We start from the raw sequence: 20,212 nt of genomic DNA, 5'->3' as shown, positions 1-20,212 counted from the left end.
GGAAACTCAATTGTATTTATTTTTCTTATACAGAATCAGAGAAATAAAAACCAGTACCAAACTCCAGGTAAAACAGTTTGATCTGATTGATTTGGTTGCATACTTTCTGTACGTACAACATTCAAAATTAAAAATAAACACGCATATGTCATATTACAAAATGTAGAAGTAAATTCTTTAAAAAGTTAAAAGTACTAGCACAGAAAGGATGTAGTGTTAGGGTCTCTGTCAATCATCCATTTTCCCGCTCAAATGGATTTACAATTTCCTTTTTTAAAAACAGCTTATTAAAAACAAATACACATTGTACTTTCAGAAGTTACTAACTGTGCGATGAGAATGGCGCCAGTCACAAGCACAGTCCCCCACTGCAGCACACCCTTCTCCTCCTGCACCGCTGTTCTTCCAGGGCCGAAAGCACCACGGTACACTAAGGTGTCTGCAGCGTCCACGTTTCCCATGTCCTTTGTCATCAGTGAAAGAAAAGGCACTTCACATCCCAGATACTACAGTGACATGTGGGCTAACTGTGACTGAGCTGTAACAAAATCACCAAAAGGTTTGGACAATTGATTTGGGACAAGAAAATGTATTTCACCAGGAAAAAACAAAAAACAAGAAAACATCTTGAATAAAAGATCTCTGAAATTCCTTTTCAACACCACTTCTTCAAATATGCTTCTCGCACAGTGAAATTTCGGGGGGAGACGGTAAAACGGACTGGTGTAGGACTACAAAGACTAGGCATCTTGCAGTTGTCTTACAATAGGATATATAGTATAAATAGCACCTTATCATGAATTCTGAGGGGTTTAACACTCACAATGATAGGAAACGGTCATTTAGAAGTTGCTCTTGAGATCTGGGGCGTAGCTCTGTGAAAGAATGCTTGCCTAGCACGTGCCCTAGGTTGTTCAACCCCCAGCACTGAGAAAAACAAAACAAAACAAAAAGCTCTTACTTTAGATTTCAGGCTTGAATGCTGGTTAACAAAAGCCGTATTTTATGGCCTTAAAAATGACAAAAAATTACCTGCCTTTATCTATTATTGAACAAATAGGTTCCATATTTTATTCTGGAAAAAATATTTATTATATTCATTAATAAATGTTCCAACTAATTTCACTAAACAATTACTCTAGAATTTTCTAACGCCATGAGCTTACTAGAAAATAACTTCTAAAAGTTGGTGATATAAATCATCAATGATTTAACTGCTTAAAAGGGGGGGGTAATCCCTTTCTCTTACATTTAATTACCTAAAAATGCATCTATAAAAATATTTTTTAAAAATACAGTAACACTGCTGAGTTTTGTTAGGTCCCTTTCTTTTCCTTAGAATGTACAACTCTTTTTGCAATTTTTGCTTACAAAAAAAAAAAATGCTCCCTTTCAATTTAGTAGCAATATAAACATCTACCTTCACCCTCTCAGAGTGCTTGAGAGAGCAAAAGGAATTAGTGGAACATAAACCGTGTGTCCTTCGGGAGAGAGAAATCACTTGGGCATGCTGGAAACAACAGCAGGTCCTGCTCTTGTCTGCTTGTTGTTCAGCTACGGTGTGGACAGGCTACCACAGCCCCGCCCTTGCCTCTTCTCCCACGTGAAGCGTACCAAAGCCCTGTTTCCTTCTACAAGAGTCATTTGCTATGACAGTTGCAGTAGAAAACTGTTGCTTTGCTCTTTCAGGGTCACCTCTCACTCCTCCTGCTTGTCTTGCTATTGGGGTGCTACTACCCCTTGTCTGGTTCCATTTCACAACTAGTATCCCTCCCATTATATCCCATAACGTCACTACTTCACCTCTGACCTTTTCACGTGCCTTCTTTTCAATAAGATCAAATGTAGTCTGTACATCTATATTCTGATAAATCAAAAGGATCTTCGTTAAGGTCATCAGCAACCCCCACCCCATGGGAATTGAATGGTTCCTCTCAGAGACCTGGATTATTAAAGTTTTTTTTAATGTTAAATTCATAGATTATAAATAATGTCATTCAAAATATTAAACAGTTGAGGACTTCATGGGCAATGCAGGTAGACTGCATGCCAGGGGAACAGCATGTTCTCTCAGTCCTTAAAGCTAGTAATGTTTTTGGTTACATAAGAGGTATTGAATACATAGCTCATGCCTTTTTTATTTATTTTTATTTTTAAAAATTTATTGGTACTGGAGATCGAACTTGAGACCTTGCACTTGCAAGGCAGGTGGTGGCACCACTGAACTATCCCCAGCCCAACTCATGTCTTTATATACCGACTGTAGAAAACATGGTTAGGGTAATATACTTAGGAATCAATTTTACTGCGTTCAGAAACACGTCTCCACCATAGGCCCTCAGAGGGCATTTTTGTTACAAGCCAGTCAGAGATCAGCTTCATCCTTCAGTTTCACAGATAGGCTCATTTTAAACACTGGAAATCTTGAAAGCGAAATTGACAGGGCTTCAGAATTTGAAAAGCAACAGCTTATTGCATGTGCCATCGGGCTGAAGTCCCAAAGTCTTTAGAATAGTTTCAAAAGACACAGATACAGTTGCCACTGATTTATCAAAAACATTTGGCTGTCCTTTGTCAGCACCTATAAAAATAACAGTGTTTTCTAAATAAACATCAAACCCTAAGTTGCATTGTTAACAAATCCGTGTTGCAATTCAAAAAAAGTTTTGTTCCGTAAATATTCATCATTAGTACAAACTGGTCTCTTTCACAAGATCGCTAGGTAAGAATTCTACTGCTGCTGCTACTCTCCCGCTGGAAGGACTAAGTTGTCTAGAGGCTATGCAGTAAAACAATGAAAAATAAACTACAAGAGAACTGTCTGTGCCTTTGTAAATACAGAGTATAAGAGCCATCAGAGCTAGCATGGATTCCGAACTACAATGTATTCCGTACAGCAGAATGTTACTATCCATACAATGATTTTTAAAGCTCAAGTTAAATAGGTTTTAAAGCATTGGGTACTACTGTCATCAATACAGTTTTGAAAATGTAAATCAGGTCTGATTTTGTGCACATTTCCTGCACCAAGCTGTGCATCCAGATTTACTACCCATGGTCAGCTTTTTATGGTTCACAATATATTGCTGTATAAATGTCAACTAACACCCACAATAAAGCTTAGCCATGGGGCAGCAGAGAGAAAAAAGTAATTCTGTAGACCCGATTCTGCATCATCTTATTGTGGGAATGCAGGACTGCGGAAAATGAAGACAGAATATTTTATGTGTAACTTAAGTTGCTGTCAATCAAAACCAGGCAAAGACTAAACTGGCCACATGGAAAAGAGGGCGCATGCGTCACGGAGGCAGGAAGTGATGCACCTGCAGACCTTCTCTGCTCCGTCACTTTTTTCAAGAGGCCCAGGAAATGTCAGGTCATGGCTGCTCCCCACTTACAATGGCAGTGACTACAGCCAGGTCTGAAAGGGCTCACTTTTGTTCAGAGCAGACTCTACATCGTTGAAGAGGGGGATCAGATCTTCAGATTCCAAAGTTCCTAGGTCAACGTTCGTTCCCGGAAGACAGTCAAGGAAATCAGGGAAGCGGGTCTGCTGATGGTTGATGTTCATTGGTGTCTGACCTGCATTTTCTCCTAGAGCAAAATGAGAGGAGAGGCATTTTAATTCCTTCTCGTAAGTCCTTGAGAGAGAGTTCAACTGTTAATATAACATCCTCTCCTCTTCAGACATCTTACTAATGGTCCCCTCTTGTAAGAGGTGCTGAGATGCTGGAGGAATCTGGAATAGTCTGTGGTGGACTCTCCCAGAACATGAAAGTACAGGGTGAGAAAGGAGCACACAAAAGGCACTGCAGGTCAGACCTGCGCTCTGTGCCTTTCCGTCACAGAAGCACGAAGAGCTGCTCTGACAGGAGAGAGGACTTGCCGGTATTGAACACCTTACTGCAGAACTATACTCTGTGAGTCTAACTGTAGCTGCCTTACCCACATCATTCTTTATTTGCATGGATAGGAGCATCAAGTTTCTTTTAACCATGGTATTGAAAAGCTATTTCTATTGATGGCTTTAGGCCTTGTTTAAACAGCAGACTTTGCAGGCCTCTTCCTCCCTCCACGATGCACACACCCACGAATCTCCACCTTTCTCACAGCACATGAGTCATAACGCACAAGAGTGTGTCGAGGTTCTGAGTCTTACAGTAAAGAAATCCACTTTATTTTGTTTAAGCCACTATTTCCTAAACTCATTTAATTACTTAATCCTATTTTGGCAGAATGTCTATCCTAGTAAAAGTACACAGTTGAGAAAATGCTAGAAAGTTAAGGGTCTGGAAAATGAGATAAAGAATATGTGTTCTTGCCGGGCTTGGTGGCTCATGCCTGTAATCCCAGCCCTCGGGAGGCCGAGGCAGGAGGATCGCTGTGAGTTTGAGACCAGCCTGGGCTACACGGTGAGACCATGTCTCAAAAAGCAAAACAACATAAAACAAAAAAAGAATATGTGTTCTTGAGCTGGGGACTTAGCTCAGTGGCACTGTGTCTGTCTCACAAGAGCAAGGTACTGAGTTCGATCCCCAGAACAACAACAACAAAAAGTATGTGTTCTTTCCATGTCACAGTACTGGAGAAAACGCACAGAGATCTTGTATCATTAGAATGATCTTTTTATCTGTGCAACCTCACTTTCCTTGTCTGGTTCTCAGTTTACCTATCTAGAAATTGAGATCACAGTATCGTCTTTCCAAGTTGGAATAAAAAGCCATATGGTATTTACCACACAACCAAGGCTCTAGGGGTCATACATATAAAATTATACACACACAAATATAATACATATCTTTGCCCCTGGAACCGGGGATTGAACTCAGACCTTGCACTTGCCAGGCAGGCAGCAGATAATACATATTTTTGATTGTGCTGAAAGAAAGAAAATCCAGGAACTCAACTATTACTCATTACTTAATAATAGAGCAAGTTAATTCAAACAGCCCAAAGGAACAAAATCTTTCTCAAAGACTGAGGAGCACTGGAATCTGAAGCCAGCTTTCACAATAGCAATATTGAAGAAAACTTTGTATGAGCTTTTACTTTCTGCCCCGCCCCATCAGAGATTTAACTCAGAACCTCACACTTGCCAGGCAGGTGAGGTGCCACTGAGCCACATCCCTGGTCTCTTGTATTAGCTTTTATGTCTTGTAAGTAAGTGCACTGGCTCTCCTGAAAACTACATCCATAAATTTTACTATTCCAGGAAAAATTGCAGAAAATTTATTTCATTCGAACATTGTTGCATTTTGATGGTGGCAAAGCACAATGGTTTTGCTAGAAGTCACAAAATATCAGTGACTCTTAGGCAATGTCTTACACAATTTTTAAAGGATAGTAATTAGAAAAATGAAATCAAATTCAGTAACAGACCTCAGTATAATGTTATAGATCATGAAAAATACTTCCTTCTACTCATTAGACTTTAACAGATGGAAATAAGGTTTTAAAATTTACTTGATCTAAAAAACTATCTAATTTAAAGGCCTGGATTTTTTTTTCATCTTGAACTGAAGTCATCATTGTCTTTTTTTTTGGTACCGGGGATTGAACTCGGGTCCTCGTGCTTGCAAGGCAGGCCACCGAACCGCTGAGCTAAATCTCCAGCCTGAAGTCATCATTCTCTTTTATTACTCAAAAATACAAACTTTAGCTAAACAAAATCACATAACTTGAAGAATTCTTCCTCTTCCTTCTCCTCAAACAGGATAAGTATGAGACAAGTTAGGCATCCTCACTAGGGCTAAAAATCTTAAAATACATCTTTGTAGAAAACAATAACTCTGCAATACTTACTTACTTATTTATGGGAGGGGGGGGTTACCAGGGATCAAACTCAGGACCTGGACCTTGCAAGGCAGGCGGCGGAACCACTGAGCTAAATCCCTGGCCCTACAATCTTACAGTGATCCTTTTGGTCTTTGTACTTTTGTCCACTTAAAAGTGGATGAAGCTGGATGTGGTGGTGCTTGCTTGTATTCCCAGCACTTGGGAGGCTAAGGTAGGAGGATCGCTACAAACCAAGGATAGCCTGGGCTACACAGTGAATTCAAGGCCAGGAGTAACTACATAAGAGACCCTGTCTCAAACAAACAAAAAAGTGGATGTGACCAATAAATAGGCAATTTCTGCAGAGGTCCGGAATATTCTCGAAGGACGGATGGCTGCCCAGCCTTGGCTCATGCCAGTCCCCGTGCTTCAACTGTCACACAAAGCCCAGCTCTTATTTCTGAGTGCGGACTGATCCCAGAGTGTGGTCCGTGACCCTAACACGCCATTTCTGGCTAAGCTTGAGCTCCGGCTATCCCAGCTTCTCCTTGGGTTGTTACTGGCTAATTACATCTCACAGAGGTAACCCTAATCCCTGAACTCCATGAGTCGACTCTCACTTAACCGGGTTAACCTGGAACTCCGACATTTATCCAGCCCATTTTGTACATTACCTCGGCCTTCTCAGGAGAGGCCGAGAACTCTGTGCTAAGCTCTGTGATCTCATGAGTCCCCACAGTCCTCTGTGCAGCGAGTCACATAATGAAGCCAAAATCACTACCAGGAAGTAGAGAAGAAAGCATTCACTCATGTTGCCAGTCTGCAAAGAGTGTGCTCTTTTTAGGAAACCGCTTAATTCTACATTATGGTTTCAAAATGCTCTCCACTTACCCACCTGAGGTCATTTCAAAAAGACATAAAAAAGAATCCTCCACCTCTTTTCCCCCCCTTTTTTTTTAGATCCCCTAAGATTCCTTTTTCTTATTTAACTTCATTTCTTTTTTTATCCTTGCTGGCCTCCCAGTGTTTAAAAGATATAAGTAAACAGCTATTAAGCATAGGAAGAAGCCACTTAGTAAGGCTGTTGGCAAGGGAACAAATAAATCTCACACCAACAAACAGAGATGAATGGGGTGGGGAAGGGGAAACTGCAGGAATAAACTGAAGAACAGCAAAACAAACAGTTAAACTATTCTTGTATGACTCCTCCAAAGACAGGCTATACAATGCTCTAAACACACGAATGGCAGCTTCAAGAAGACCCTGGAGAAGCTGCTCCAGCGTTCCATGCTTCTAAAATGATAGCTACTAGGTCACTCCTGGGCTCACCAACAATTTAGACACAGCACAAAGAGACGACATCTAGGAGGATAGTGTAACCACAGGCACAAGGGACGAATACATTAGAAAAGTAATTTTTTATTTTCATCATAGGACAAGGAAGTTTCTATCATCACAGATGGTACAGAAAGAACTTGCAGGAATACCTCCCAAGAGTGGACACCTCAGCGCTTCTGAGTCTAGAATCCATTTTTGAGAGTTTCTGATTTTCATAATTAAGTCTAGATTAAACTAATAAAGATAAGCCAGGGATTTAGCTTAGTGGTACCGCGCCTGCCTTGCAAGCACAAGGTCCTGAGTTTGATCCCTGGTACCCAGAAAAAACAAAACAAAACAAAACAAAAAAAACCCCACAACTCTACATTTAAACTAATAAAGATAAATTTGATGCCACACTCCTTGAGTATAGAAGAAAATGAGAGATGAGCAGGAAGGCTGCTGAGCCTTGGCCTAAAGGAAGCACAGTTTGGAGACCAGGAAAAGTCACCTTGGTCCCTTCTGTGTGATCCCAAAGGGAGGACCTTACTACCGTGCAGAAACGTGGAGCTGACCATTTAGAACCCCTCTACTTGCTTAACTTTCTAAATGCTCATTTCCAATTGCTTCCCAGGTGCAATGAATGACATGAAAATTCTTGCATGTTGGTGAAACTGTAAATAGCACCCTTTTCTGGAGAAAAAGTGGTCCGTACATTGCAACTAAAAATCAAGAGCCGCACAAAGATCTCACTGTGAAAGACAGGCAGAACAGACAAGGTTCTCCTAGCACAACTGTGAGGAGCAGGCCAAGTGAAGGAAGGTGAGTTTTTAAAAAATAGAAGTTAAAATCCTGCACCCCTATGTAAAACTGTATTTGTATAAACCCTGGAAAGGGGACTAGAGTTTATTTAGAGTGGCTTCTCAGTTGTCATTTTGTGTTGTTGAGATTCTTGAGGTTTTTGGCTAAATTTTAGAACCAAGATGACCAGAAGGACAATCTAAAAATAAACACATGCAAGTACTTGAAGGCTGTGCTCTTACCTGTATCCATCTCATCCACATTGCTGAGGAAGTCCTCCGGAGTTGTGGGGACACTGTAGCACCCCAAGCCCAGGCCACTGTCCGTGCTCTGTTCCCTTGAATGGTAGGGCCCTCTGAGGAGCAAAAGATGGAGACGTCTGTGTGAGGCCACTAAATAAAATCCACAGTGAAAACAGTCACAGAAACTCTGTACTAGCCCAAGTCTACCCTTCTGCTCCATTTCCCAGGGAGTAAAGGGGAGAAGACTCTGTATTTCCCTTTGATTTTGAAAAATACAATCCAATATTAATGAAATTAATAAATTATAAGCAAATAAAACTGACTAATGCTGGGGATTTGGCTCAGCGGGTCCGCCACCTGCCTCATAAGCGCAAGGTCCAGAGTTCAATCCCTGACACAAAAAACAAAAACCAAAAACAAAAACTGACTATTCACAGTACAGTGACACTGATTTCCTCTTCATTTCCAAATAACCATGTGGACACAGCTCTACATTTGAGTACGATGCTATTTATATGAAAATTTTTAAAAGAAAGCAAAGTTGAATACTGCACATGGATACACACACAAATGGCAGTGAGAAATGTGTGTGCAAGAGACACATCAGTTTCTGCACAGTGGTCACCACTAGGGAGTGAAGAGACAGAAATGAGGTGCCATGGTGGTGGAATGGATTTAATATTTTATTTGCGAAATAAGACTGGGTAGAAATAAAGCAAAGGTGGGGAGTTGGTTACATGAGGTAACTCCTACATTATTCTTCATATTTTTTAAATACAAATCAACTTAAAAATGTTTCACCATTATTTTGATTGCTGTTCATTTTCACCTCTCTATCTTTAATTGTCCTTTCTAGTTTCCCAGAAACTTCTTCAAAGGCCAAAAAACCCACAGGAAATAGAGTATTCCCTGTTGCTGGAATTTAAAAGGCTACATTTAGGGTTGACTACTTCTACTCATGCAGATATTTGCGATTAAATTATCTTTTCACTCTGCTCCAATGTTTTCTTTTTTCAAAACATCTCTTTGTTCTAATTAATTTTTAAATTGTGAAATAATTTTAGACTCAAAAGATGCAGAAACGGGTACTGAGTCCCTGTGTGGGCCTCCAGTGATAACATCTTACACAACCCACAAGAGAATTATCCAAACCAGGAAACTGACATTGTGTACTTTTATCTAAACTATAGGTCTATAGTTTAGATAGTTTTCACATTTCACTATAAACATCATCTCTTAATTGTTTTGTTCTCAATTTGCAATGGACACATTTTTATCCTTTTGTTGATTATATAACCCATGAGATTCTTCCAAGTATAATTATTAGACAATACCATCTTGTTTAAATTAGAAGTTCATCCCATACTCAAATTATTGACTAAGGTTTACTCCACATCATATCACTCATTTTTTTAATCCGAGGATTTTATAAAAGTAAACGACTTCCTCTGCTTTCCTTTTTGGTGACAGCTCCCCACAATTCCTCCCTTCACCCGCATCCTCAACCCTCCTGCTTTTCCCAAGGTAAACGGAGACCCCTTACAGCCTAGACCACATTATAAAGACAACAAAAATTAATGGCCCCGACTTACCCGTTGAGGAAAGGGTCTGAGCTATTATTGGTGATGGATCTCATGTCTGGGGTCATGGTGGGCGGGTTGACAGCAGCCTGGACGGTGGCCATGGTCTCTGCTTCCATGGGGAGCTGTCTGCAGAGGGCAGCTTCCTATTAGGAAGACAATCAGAGGGAGCAGGGAGTGAGTCCCTGTCACAGGATGGGAACAGAGTGTGTGTCATCAGAAGCTGAAAACTGCTCACCATATCAAAGCACTTCATATATATATATATATATATTCCCAGTTAGTCATTAGTGGTCTCCCGCTGAAGAAAGTCTTAGTGATACGCTGCTTTCCTACATTCACAAAGCTAAGGGGAAGCTCAGCCAACAGCTGGCCTCAGGGTACTTACTTCAAAATTGCCTCACCCACCCATGCAATTGTTTAAGCGCTCAAAGAGCAAAACGGCCTCTCAGCCACTTCCTCAGAGACAAGCGCATTTCTGTTCCAGCTTCTCAGACCCTGTCTAACTCAGTCAGTGACTGGATTCCTGTGGACTAGCAGGCACATTCATTCTAGTCTTTGTCACTCACGCACAAGTCAGTGAAGCGGTGGGATGATAGAGTTTGGACTCTACGTGAAACTACCTCTGGCAGTTTATGTTTAATAACCAGAACAGTGAAACCAGGAAAAAGTTTTTTAACGAAGTCTATGCATTTCTCTATTTGATATATTGTTGACTAAGTAAATTATATATGTATCTGATGAGCAAAAATATATAATGCAAGCTTTATTTTTAAAGCAAGTATGTCTTTGCTAAAGGTTATGAATTTATTGAGTATAGTACTTTCTCTGGGTATCACCAGCAAAAGCCTCGCCCATTTTGACAACCATGACCAGGCACCAAATTTGCTGCTGTTTCCAGAGAATAATACTTTTGTGTGCTTGTACTTGCACCCAACACCAACGTTAGGCCCTTCCCCAAACATATGCCTATCAGTTTTCCACTTTCCATGCTGAAGACACTGGTCTCAACTTCCCGCAGGCCTCAGAACCATGGCTACAATGGCAAACAACTTGTAGGCCATTTGAGCTACAGTATCTGTTAGATCTCTTCCAGCCCTAACATGCTATGACTTTATAGGGTAACTGCTGTCTAGACAAGTCCCAGTGAAGTCATCAGCTATAAAAACTAGAGTTCACTGTGCTGTTACTAGGAGTTAGGGAAGCCTGACTCACAAACCGTGAGGGACCTGACCGATAAGAAACTGCATTGTTAACTCATATGAAAATTAAACACTGGCTAGAAAGGACCTCTGGTTCACTTCTGTTCACCCAGATTGCAAAGGCACAGAACATTTAACCAATTTTTTGTTTGTTTGTTTTATCTTGGTTTGGTTTTTGGTACTGGGTATTGCACTTGGGTCCTTGTGCTTGTGAGGCAGGCAGTAGAACCACTGAGATAAAAACCCAGCCCCATTCAACCAATTTTATGCAGTAGCCAGTAAAAAGGAAAATTTTAAACACAGTTTTTTAAAAGATGATTTTAGTCCATTATCTAAATCCCAGAAGCAGCTTCTGTACAAATCTAGAAGAGTTAAATTATATTCTGAGAGTTGTTTCTACATGGCAGATAGCGCATCCTAGAAAGTTTATTATCCAACAAAGCCTTTCTGAAGTTTTACTAGAGCAGAACAACAGGGATTGAATTGGTATGAGGAGCCTGGAGCCTAAAGCCCCAACCAACCAGTCAGGGACGCTTGCACATCCTGAGGCTCAATGTGATGTAATTCCAGTTCTTTCAGTTTTGGAGATTGAAGCCAGGAGCCTCTGCGCTAAGATACATTCCCAGCCCCACCCCCACCCCTGCGTTCTCTCCAGGCAGGTCTCGCTAAGACATTAGGGCACCCAGGCTGGGCTCAAACTCACCATCCTCCTACCTGAGCCTCCCAGAGTGCAGGGATTACAGATGTGTGCCATCATGCCTGGGGTAATTTTTAGTTCTTTATAAACTGTACGGGCAAGAATCCTTTGACTAATAACCTTCATTATCCCCCCCGCAAAAAAAGAGATCAGCTTTCTCCCAAATATTCTATTCATCAACCATTCTGAATAAATGGGAAGCTTACTTCTACACTGATACCCTCTGAAACGCAGAAGTTGACGAAGATGGCTGCATGGTTTTATAGTTCACAAAGTTTTATCACCATGTATTTTTAAAGTACAGGTTCAACACAAAATTTCGAAGAGCTCTGAATTTAAATATAATAATCACAACTAGAACTTCATGGAATTAATAATAACAGAGTACACAAATTATTCATTATCTATAATGACATGAAAATCAAATTTAAATCATAAGAAAATGTAACAACTAGATATAAAATACATAGTTCTAGACCTTCTCTTTCATTTAAATTACTGAGCATAATTCAAATAGATACAACATAAAATTATGCTTGTATATGGCCAAATATATAAATAATAATATTCGAATGGCTTACATAATAATGAAAGCTGCAAGTCTGCACAGTATGCTGGGGAAAATGTTTCACTGTTGCACTTCATAATCACACCATACATTTATTGACTGCTTTCTGTTTGTTTGAGACAGAGTCTCGCCACATCATTCAGGCTGGTCTTGACCTCACTGGGTAGCCCAGGCTGGCCTCAAACTTGCAGTGATCTTCCTGCCTCAGCCTCCTGAGTGCTGGGATTACAGATGTGCACCACCTTGCCCCAGCCTCCTCTGCTTTAGAGTCAAGAAAACTGAAGCTCATTCTTTGTTATTGATGCTGTTCCTAACTACTGTGAAGAACTGACCACAAAGTCACCAGAGGAGGAAACGCTACCTTCTACCTGGAGGGGGTGCGCAGTATCGTTTTCTACCCTCAAATGACTGAGAAATAAGAGCACCGCCTGGATAACGACTTTGAAAAATAAATTAGGCATTCTACAATTACAATTACAATTACAATTACAATACAACACCCCCTCTAAGCCCGGTCCAAGATCACTCTGGGGTCACAGGTCATTCCACACAGCAGCCAGCGACAACCATGTGCCCCCTGCTGCCTGTACCCCTGAATGGAGACTGGGACAGGCCACTGCTGAGGGCTCTGCCCTCTCCCGTCCAGGCTCCCATCCTTGCTGTCCCTCCCACAGCTGCCACTGCACCGACCGCTCCCTCAGCTTGCAGCACACCTCCTCAGATCTTCCCAAAGCCCATCTCCTTACCCCCACCCGATGAATGTCACCTCTTCGGAGAAGCTCCTTCCTGGCCCTTGTTGAAAACAGCCTCACCTCTGTTATTTTCTCTCTTCACCTCTATCATTTTTTTCACTGCACTTAGGCATGTCTTCGCTGTCTGTGTTACAGGAACTTAAGCTCCACGAGAGAAGGGGCCTCATCTGCCATGTTCACGCCTATATTCCTACCACCTCCAGCCATGCCAGGCAAATGGCAGGTATTCAATAAAGATTTACTCAATGACGGCCGGGGATTTGGCTCAGTGGTTCCACCACCCGCCTGGCAAGCAGAGGGCCCGAGTTCAATCCCCGGTACCAAAAAAAAAAAAAAAATTACTCAATGAATACATAAGTGGTTCCCACCCCCCTGGCAAGCAGAGGGCCCGAGTTCAACCCCCGGTACCAAAAAAAAAAAAAAAATTACTCAATGAATACATGACAGCTGGATTCAAATGGAATTGTTTGAAATCCTGATCAGTAGTAAAAGAAAAAAATACACTAAGAACACTCAGTGGCACCTTGAACCATGGACACAATTGAAACAGTAGCTTACTGAATCCACCCTAACCAGCCAGATGCACTCTCTCCTCAGGTAACGGCCTGGCTGCACCTCCTCTCTGTCTAACTCAGGATGAGCACGGTATCAGGAGCAAGGACCCTGCAGCAAATTCTTAGATATAACCCTGGCCCTGCCCTCTTCTAGCAACTTATTTAACCTCTCTAGTCCTCATCTGTTAAGTGTGAATAATACGAGCACCCCGCCCCACAGGGCTGCTATGATGTTAAAAATGCTTAGAACAGTGCCTACCTACCTCCCAAGATCACTTACCAAGTGCTTAACTAAGGACTATTCTTATCTCACGTGCTATATTCCAATCTCAAAAACAATAAAAATAAAAACAAACACTTAGAGTTGGGAGGTAGCTCAGTGGTAACCTATTGCCTAGTGTGTGTGTGTGTGTGTGTGTGTGTGTGTGTGTGTGTGTGTGTGTGTGTGTGAGAGAGAGACACCCTGGGTTTGATCCCCAGTATCACAAAAAATTAATTAATTGATTAAGCAACTTTAAAGTCACATGACTACATGAAACTGCTCCATTTTGAGGTAGGATATTTCTTCCTGGTCAACTTTCACCCTAGTGAGATTAAGCCAAAGCATAAAATTCCTCACAAGGCTAAGAAAACATTTTTTTTAAAACAATAAGTTTATAAACTGTTCATATAACAAAATTAGCTTTGAGCCAGGCGCGGTGATAGACACCTATAATTCTTGTACTTTTGAGGCCAGTCTATGCTACATAGTGAGTTCAAGTCCAGCCCACTGAACTACATACTGTAGCAAGATGCTGTCTTGAAAACCTATTAAGAAAACAACAAAACAAAACCTATTTAGACTAGTAGTAAGCAACAGTTACTACTTTGGCAGCAATAACCGATGACACAGAGACTTGTCCTCGCGGAAGATTCTACAAGGGAGAACGACCACTGCAGAATGAAGGGCAAGGCCCAAGCCCGTGGTCGCCACGTCCCCAGCACCACCATGCTCCAAACTCCCCATCTCAAGTAGCAGCGGCCATTGCTTCTCTAGGTATCTGAGCAACCTCTCCACCTCTTCAACCTTCATGTGGCAGGCAGGAGGCAGGTTTCTGTTAACACTTTACCAAGTGTGACCAGAGAAGAACTCTCATGACTGTGAGGAGTTGGGATAGTACATCCTACGACAAAGCAAGGTACTGCTTAACCACAGCTGACTCAAGGGACACACCATGGCCCTCAAACTACAAGGGACTGTCACCTGAGAGAAGAAAGAGCCTTTGAAAGGGGGGTTTTTGTGCCCTTTTGGGTGTCCCTTCCCAATTAGGCCACACACGCACCGAGAGGTCCGGCAGGAGATCTTTATTGTAGGGAGGCGAGCAGGAGGCAGGAAGGCAGAGAGAGAGAGAGAGAGAGAGAGAGAGACAGAGACAGAGACAGAGAGAGGAGGAGGAAGAAGCAGAAGGAGAGAGAAGAACAAAGAAAGGAAGGTCCTTTTATCAGTTTGGGGGTGGGCTATTGCTTATTTATGAGGAGTGAGTTACTTTTAACCTATCACAGGCCAGATTGCTTTTATGGGCCCAGTTCTGCAGACACAGGTTTCAACTTTCCTGCAACACTGTGGCCTTGGGGGGGTAGGGAAACCAGAGATAGGGGCATGAGGTCATTTTAGGAGCCAAGATGTACCAGGAGAATGCAGCCTGTGAGGCGGCGTCACAGCATACTTTAACATGATCAATTCCCTAACAGCCTTTCCATCCTAGCTTTGCGGCAGATAGGATGAAAAACTTTGTAATAGTCAGTGTAGTTGGGGAAGTGGCTGCTTCTCAATTCTTTGAGATATTGGCCACTGCAATTCACGAAGAGTAGTTCAAGGTTTAATGCTATTAGACATGACCTATGCTTAGCACAAAAAGGCAGCCTGGCCTAGAGGAAAAACTGTCTTCGGAATCAGAGAAACTGGAGTTCAAATGCTAGTCAGGGGCCTGGGATTTAGCTCAGTGGTTCTGCCACCTGCCTTGTAAGTGCAAGGTCCCGAGTTGGATCGCTGGTATGAAAAAAAAAAAAACAAAAACTGCTACTTCAGTTATGATATAGCTATGACATCTTGGACTAAATTTTTAACTTTTCTTCATAGTTCGCACCTCAAAAACATATGGTTCATAATACCTATTTTGTTGAGCTGTTACAAAGCCTAGAATCATAGAAGAATGAACAGGAGGTGTTGTTCAGTGGTCTGGGAGGCAGAGAGAGCAGCTTGTACTGGTGTTGAGCTCTGTCCCCAGCACCCTGACTACACATGGGTCTTCAGTTTACAGATGAGGAAATTGAGGCACTGAGAGGGTAAAAACTTTCCCAAGATCCTACAGCTAATAACACATGGAGGAAGATCTAAATCCAGTCTGTCTAGCTTCTGAGTCCATTCTAGTCCACTACAGACAGCATGGCAGAGGAGAGCTGAGGGGTGAGTCGGCAGGCCTCAAATTTTGGGCTCTTTCACCTACTGGCTATGAGACTTGGGCAAGTTACTTTACTTCTTTGGGTTTGTGTTGTGTCCCCAACTATAAAATGGAAACGCCAACTGTTTTACCTCAGACAGCAGCAAAAATGTAATGTAGTGGCCTGTTTCACAGTGTGGGACAGTTTTCCTCCCTGAATTGGGAAACAGCGAACTGGACGTCCTCTTTGATGCTGTTCAATGTACGGGTGGAGCCAGTGTGCTGGGAATTCAAGTTGAGTTGTAAATTCAGATTTTAAAGGCTAGCATCAGAAAGATCTGGAAAGCATCCTTTGGTAGTCCCACTCCAACCCTTTCCCTCCCCAACCACTTTTATTTTTTTCTTTATGTCTTAGCTGGGGTTGGAAAGATTGTCACAAAATAAGGGCTTGAGAATCTCTTTGTGGTCATGCATTTGGCATCCTAGGGAGAAGATTGTATGTGGGTTAAAACACACCCTCTCCTTGCCTTGGGTGGTGGCACACACCTGTAACTCCAGAACTTGGGATGCTGAGGCAGGAGGATTGCCACAAGTTTGAGGCCAGCCTGTGCTACATAGTGAGTTCGAGGCCAGCATGAACTACATAATGAGACCCTCAAACGAAAAAAACAAACAGAAACATCCTCTCCTAGCATACAGGGTGGGGTGGGAGAGATGGAGAGGTGTGTAAAATAGCTGAGGAATAGAGGATGTGAAAAGGCAAATAAATGCTCTTTGTGAGTTGAAGATATCCCTGGAAGCAAACCTCAGGCCTCCCTGCCTCCAAATCCCCAACTAGCTTACAGTCATCTGCAGAATGAATCAACAGCAGAGGTGAGAAGAGTGTCCTGCAGCCCTAGGTCCCAGACAGAGGGATACTCCCTCTAGTCTGCTCCTCCAGGGCTAGAGGGTACTTCAAAGAGAAAGGAATGACACTGACCTCTTCAGAGGGAGCTCTGCTTGATTTAAGAGTGTGTGGCCAGGGATTACACCAAAATGGAAGACTGGATTGTTTTAATTATAAAGGGTGGGGTGAGTAGAAACAAATGAAAAGAAAAAAAAAATAAAGACAATGTTTTGAAATGTTAACATTAAAATAGTTATTCTGGTACAAAGGACGTAGTTCTCTCTCTGCCAAAACCCTGAGGGACTTCAGAGGCAGAAAGTTGAATTATTTACCTTCTTTGGGGGTGGGGAGAGAACATTCCTGATGTAAATCTCTTTTTAACTCTGTGCCAACAGATTCTAGAAATTCACTGTCACATTTCCTGGAGCCTCCCTTTTTTGAAATATCTCATCAAACATGCTCAGCTGCCAGGCTGTTCCTATAAAAGAACAGAGTTGAAACTCTGATACTTTTGGGAAAACATTTGTTGAGTCCGTAATTATTATCCAGGGTCTGTTTGCTGCTCTTTGAGTTTGGGATGTATATAACAATCTCACATTCCACAATCTATTTCTGTTGTTCCTTTGAGTCACATTAAGAAGACAATATAATTTACATATTCTCTCTTCACTTAAAAAAGGTGGTGGTGGGGTGTGAATGAATTTTGAAATGGAATATTTCCTCACACTTCAGTGATCTTAGGAAAATCAAAAAGGAGAAGTTGCTTTTCCTTTGCACAGAACAAGTCTCCATTTTGAAAATTATGTTCAACTTAGAATGTTTTTCAAAGGGATCATTTTTTCTCATTACTTACTGGTTCATTTTAGTTGACAAAAGTTGTATCCATGTATCAGGTACAGCAGGTTGGTTTGAGAACAGGGAGTACTTTTTTAAAGACTTACATTGGTATTATCGCTCAGCGGGGGATCAGCAAATGGACTCCTTCTGGGACTTGGAGTCAAGGATTAACATTTGACAGAAGCTGAGGTGGAGACTCCTGAAGTTTAGGGGCTGATTCTGTTCATTTACGTACTCTGAGGGCCTAACAACATTTGCTGAACCCATGAATGAGTAAGTGAGCTTATTAAACAGCCAGACTACTACAGAGGGATTTAGCATTACTAAATGTTGGAAGACATGACCTCTGACTCCCAGTCCACTCAGAAACCTACTTCTATGAAGTAGAGTCCTGCAGTCTGAAGAAGCAGCCACCATGTTGCCTGATCTGCCACGATGTGACATTTTTTAACCTCTGTAAATAGTCATTCTTCTCCTGACAGAAAGCAGACCTCAGAACCTTCTTCCCCAGACCAGGGCTGCTTACAGCTGGGTGTGTCTCTCCCCAGAGTCCAGGGTCAGGAACGGCTGTATGAGGACGGCCAGCTGGCCAGCCTGCCTGTTGTGGCTGTCAACCCAGCAGAAATCCAGTGAGCCTTGCCAAAAGAATCCGGAGGCCTCCCTCCTCTCTCTGCGCTGTTGCCCCGGCAACCACAGGCAAGGCTTAGTCAGCATTTTTGTTTGATGAGCTTCATTCTCCAGTCCCCAAACCCCAGTTAAGGAAAGGATATGGATAAACACATTGTGGAATTTGCTTGGGAATAATGCTTCTCAACAATGCAGCCCCTGGAGAAGGAGGAAAGGGGAGCCAGAGGCTTCACCACCTCTGCGGGCTAATAAGAAGTCCTCTAGGTTAAAATCTTCCAGGCCAAAGCCACACCTCTGCCCAGCTTTCTATTTAAATGAATAACACATGAAATGAAATACTTTCTTCAAATGAAGCCATGCATGCGCTTTCAAGTCAAAGGATTGTTCTTTTAGATGGGTCAATAAAATTGTTAAGTCTGTCTCTTAATGTCTTACCAGTGACAAAGATTTTCTACTTCATCTGATAAAAGTACAATCATGTCTTTTAGAATACTGAGCAGCTACAATGAAGAATTTTAAGATGCAACAACAGAATACAGTCATTGCAGGTACGCATGGCTACTGGTATTCAAAAATGTATGCTCATCCTGTCGCAGAAAGGGTTACACGTACATGGGATAGACACTGATACAATCATGGCACAACTTGCATGACTGATACAGAATAAATAATTTTCCCAATGATGAGAGGAGAGAGAGAGAGAGAGAGAGAGAGAGCGAGAGAGAGAGACAGGGAGAGAGGGAGGGAGGGAGGAGCATAGGGGAGGCTGAGGCAGGAAGATCACTGTGAGTTTGAGGTCAGCCTGGGCTACATAGAGAAATCCCATCTCAAAAAAACAAAAACAAACAAATAAGAGGAAGAAGAGGCAAACAAACCACATTAAAATATGCTGATGCTATCGATTTTCTCTTACAAAACAAAGGACACACAGATACATCCAAAAAGAGTGCAGAGTAATCGCCAACAAGTTTACAGACATTCTCTCTAGGGAAGAGCATGCATGACTCTACTTTTCTTTTTTGTTTTTGAGTACTTTACACATTTTGGTACAATGAATGCGCATTTGGCCTAACCAACAAGTTTACAGACATTCTCTCTAGGGAAGAGCATGCATGACTACTTTTCTTTTTTGTTTTTGAGTACTTTACACATTTTGGTACAATGAATGCGCATTTGGCCTTTTTGTGCAAGCATTCTATTATTACTCACACGCAGTGAAATTCACACTTTGAGATGTACTGTTCTGAGTTCTGACAAACGCAGAGAGCTATGCAACAGCCACCACAACCAGATGCAGAACAAGGCTCTCACTCTCAGAACTCCCAGAGATGCCACCTCCACACCCAGCCAGCGGCTCTCATCTGCTCTGTGTCCTCACAGGCTTGCCTTTTCCAGAATGTCACTTAAATGGGATCATATAGTGTATGCGATATGTAGCTTTTTAGGGTCTGCTTTCTATAATTTAGCAAAAATGCTTCTTCTGTATTAACTATATATATAGTAACCACACACACACACACACACAGAGTTGTTTGTTTTGTTTTTGTTTTGTATTTTTGAGAAAGGGTTTGACTAGGTAGTTCAAGATGGCCTTGAAATCACTATGCAGTCCAGGCTGACCTCGAACTTGAGGTGATCCTCCTACCTCGGCTCTGTGAGGGCTGCAATTACAGGTTGCACCACCATGCCTGGTTTACAAACAAAAATAACAGAAAGTAAACCTTCAATTAAGAATTGCTTCCAGAAGTGGAATGGGTTGGGGAAAGGAAAGAAGGGAATGGAATTAATATTAGAAAATGGAAACAAAGTCTTTATAAATAGGGAGGGGTGGAGGGGTTGAAGGGAGGGCAGGACAGCAGGAAAAAAATAAGAACCAAGATAGATTATGTAAAAGTACAAATTTCCAATGATGAATGTCATCATTTTGTATACCTAAATTGTACCAATAAACTTA

General features: G+C 41.9%; 1 protein-coding gene across 1 annotated transcript in view; it reads right to left on the bottom strand.

The window, feature by feature from the left end:
* Nucleotides 1-20,212, bottom strand: part of Wwtr1 (WW domain containing transcription regulator 1) — a 186,991-nt gene continuing 166,779 nt past the window's right edge. Inside the window, exons 7-9 of the mRNA XM_019207639.2 lie at nt 9,728-9,861; nt 8,136-8,248; nt 1-3,594 (exon numbers count right to left, since the gene is read on the bottom strand). Of these exons, the coding sequence (XP_019063184.2) occupies nt 3,410-3,594; nt 8,136-8,248; nt 9,728-9,861 (432 nt within the window). The 3' untranslated portion in view covers nt 1-3,409. The remainder of the gene's footprint in view (nt 3,595-8,135; nt 8,249-9,727; nt 9,862-20,212) is intronic.

The sequence above is a fragment of the Fukomys damarensis genome, unplaced genomic scaffold, assembly GCF_012274545.1.
Source record: "Fukomys damarensis isolate Sample0158 unplaced genomic scaffold, DMR_v1.0_HiC HiC_scaffold_37, whole genome shotgun sequence".
Lineage (NCBI taxonomy): Eukaryota > Metazoa > Chordata > Mammalia > Rodentia > Bathyergidae > Fukomys > Fukomys damarensis.
This window is presented reverse-complemented; position numbering and strand designations above follow the sequence as displayed.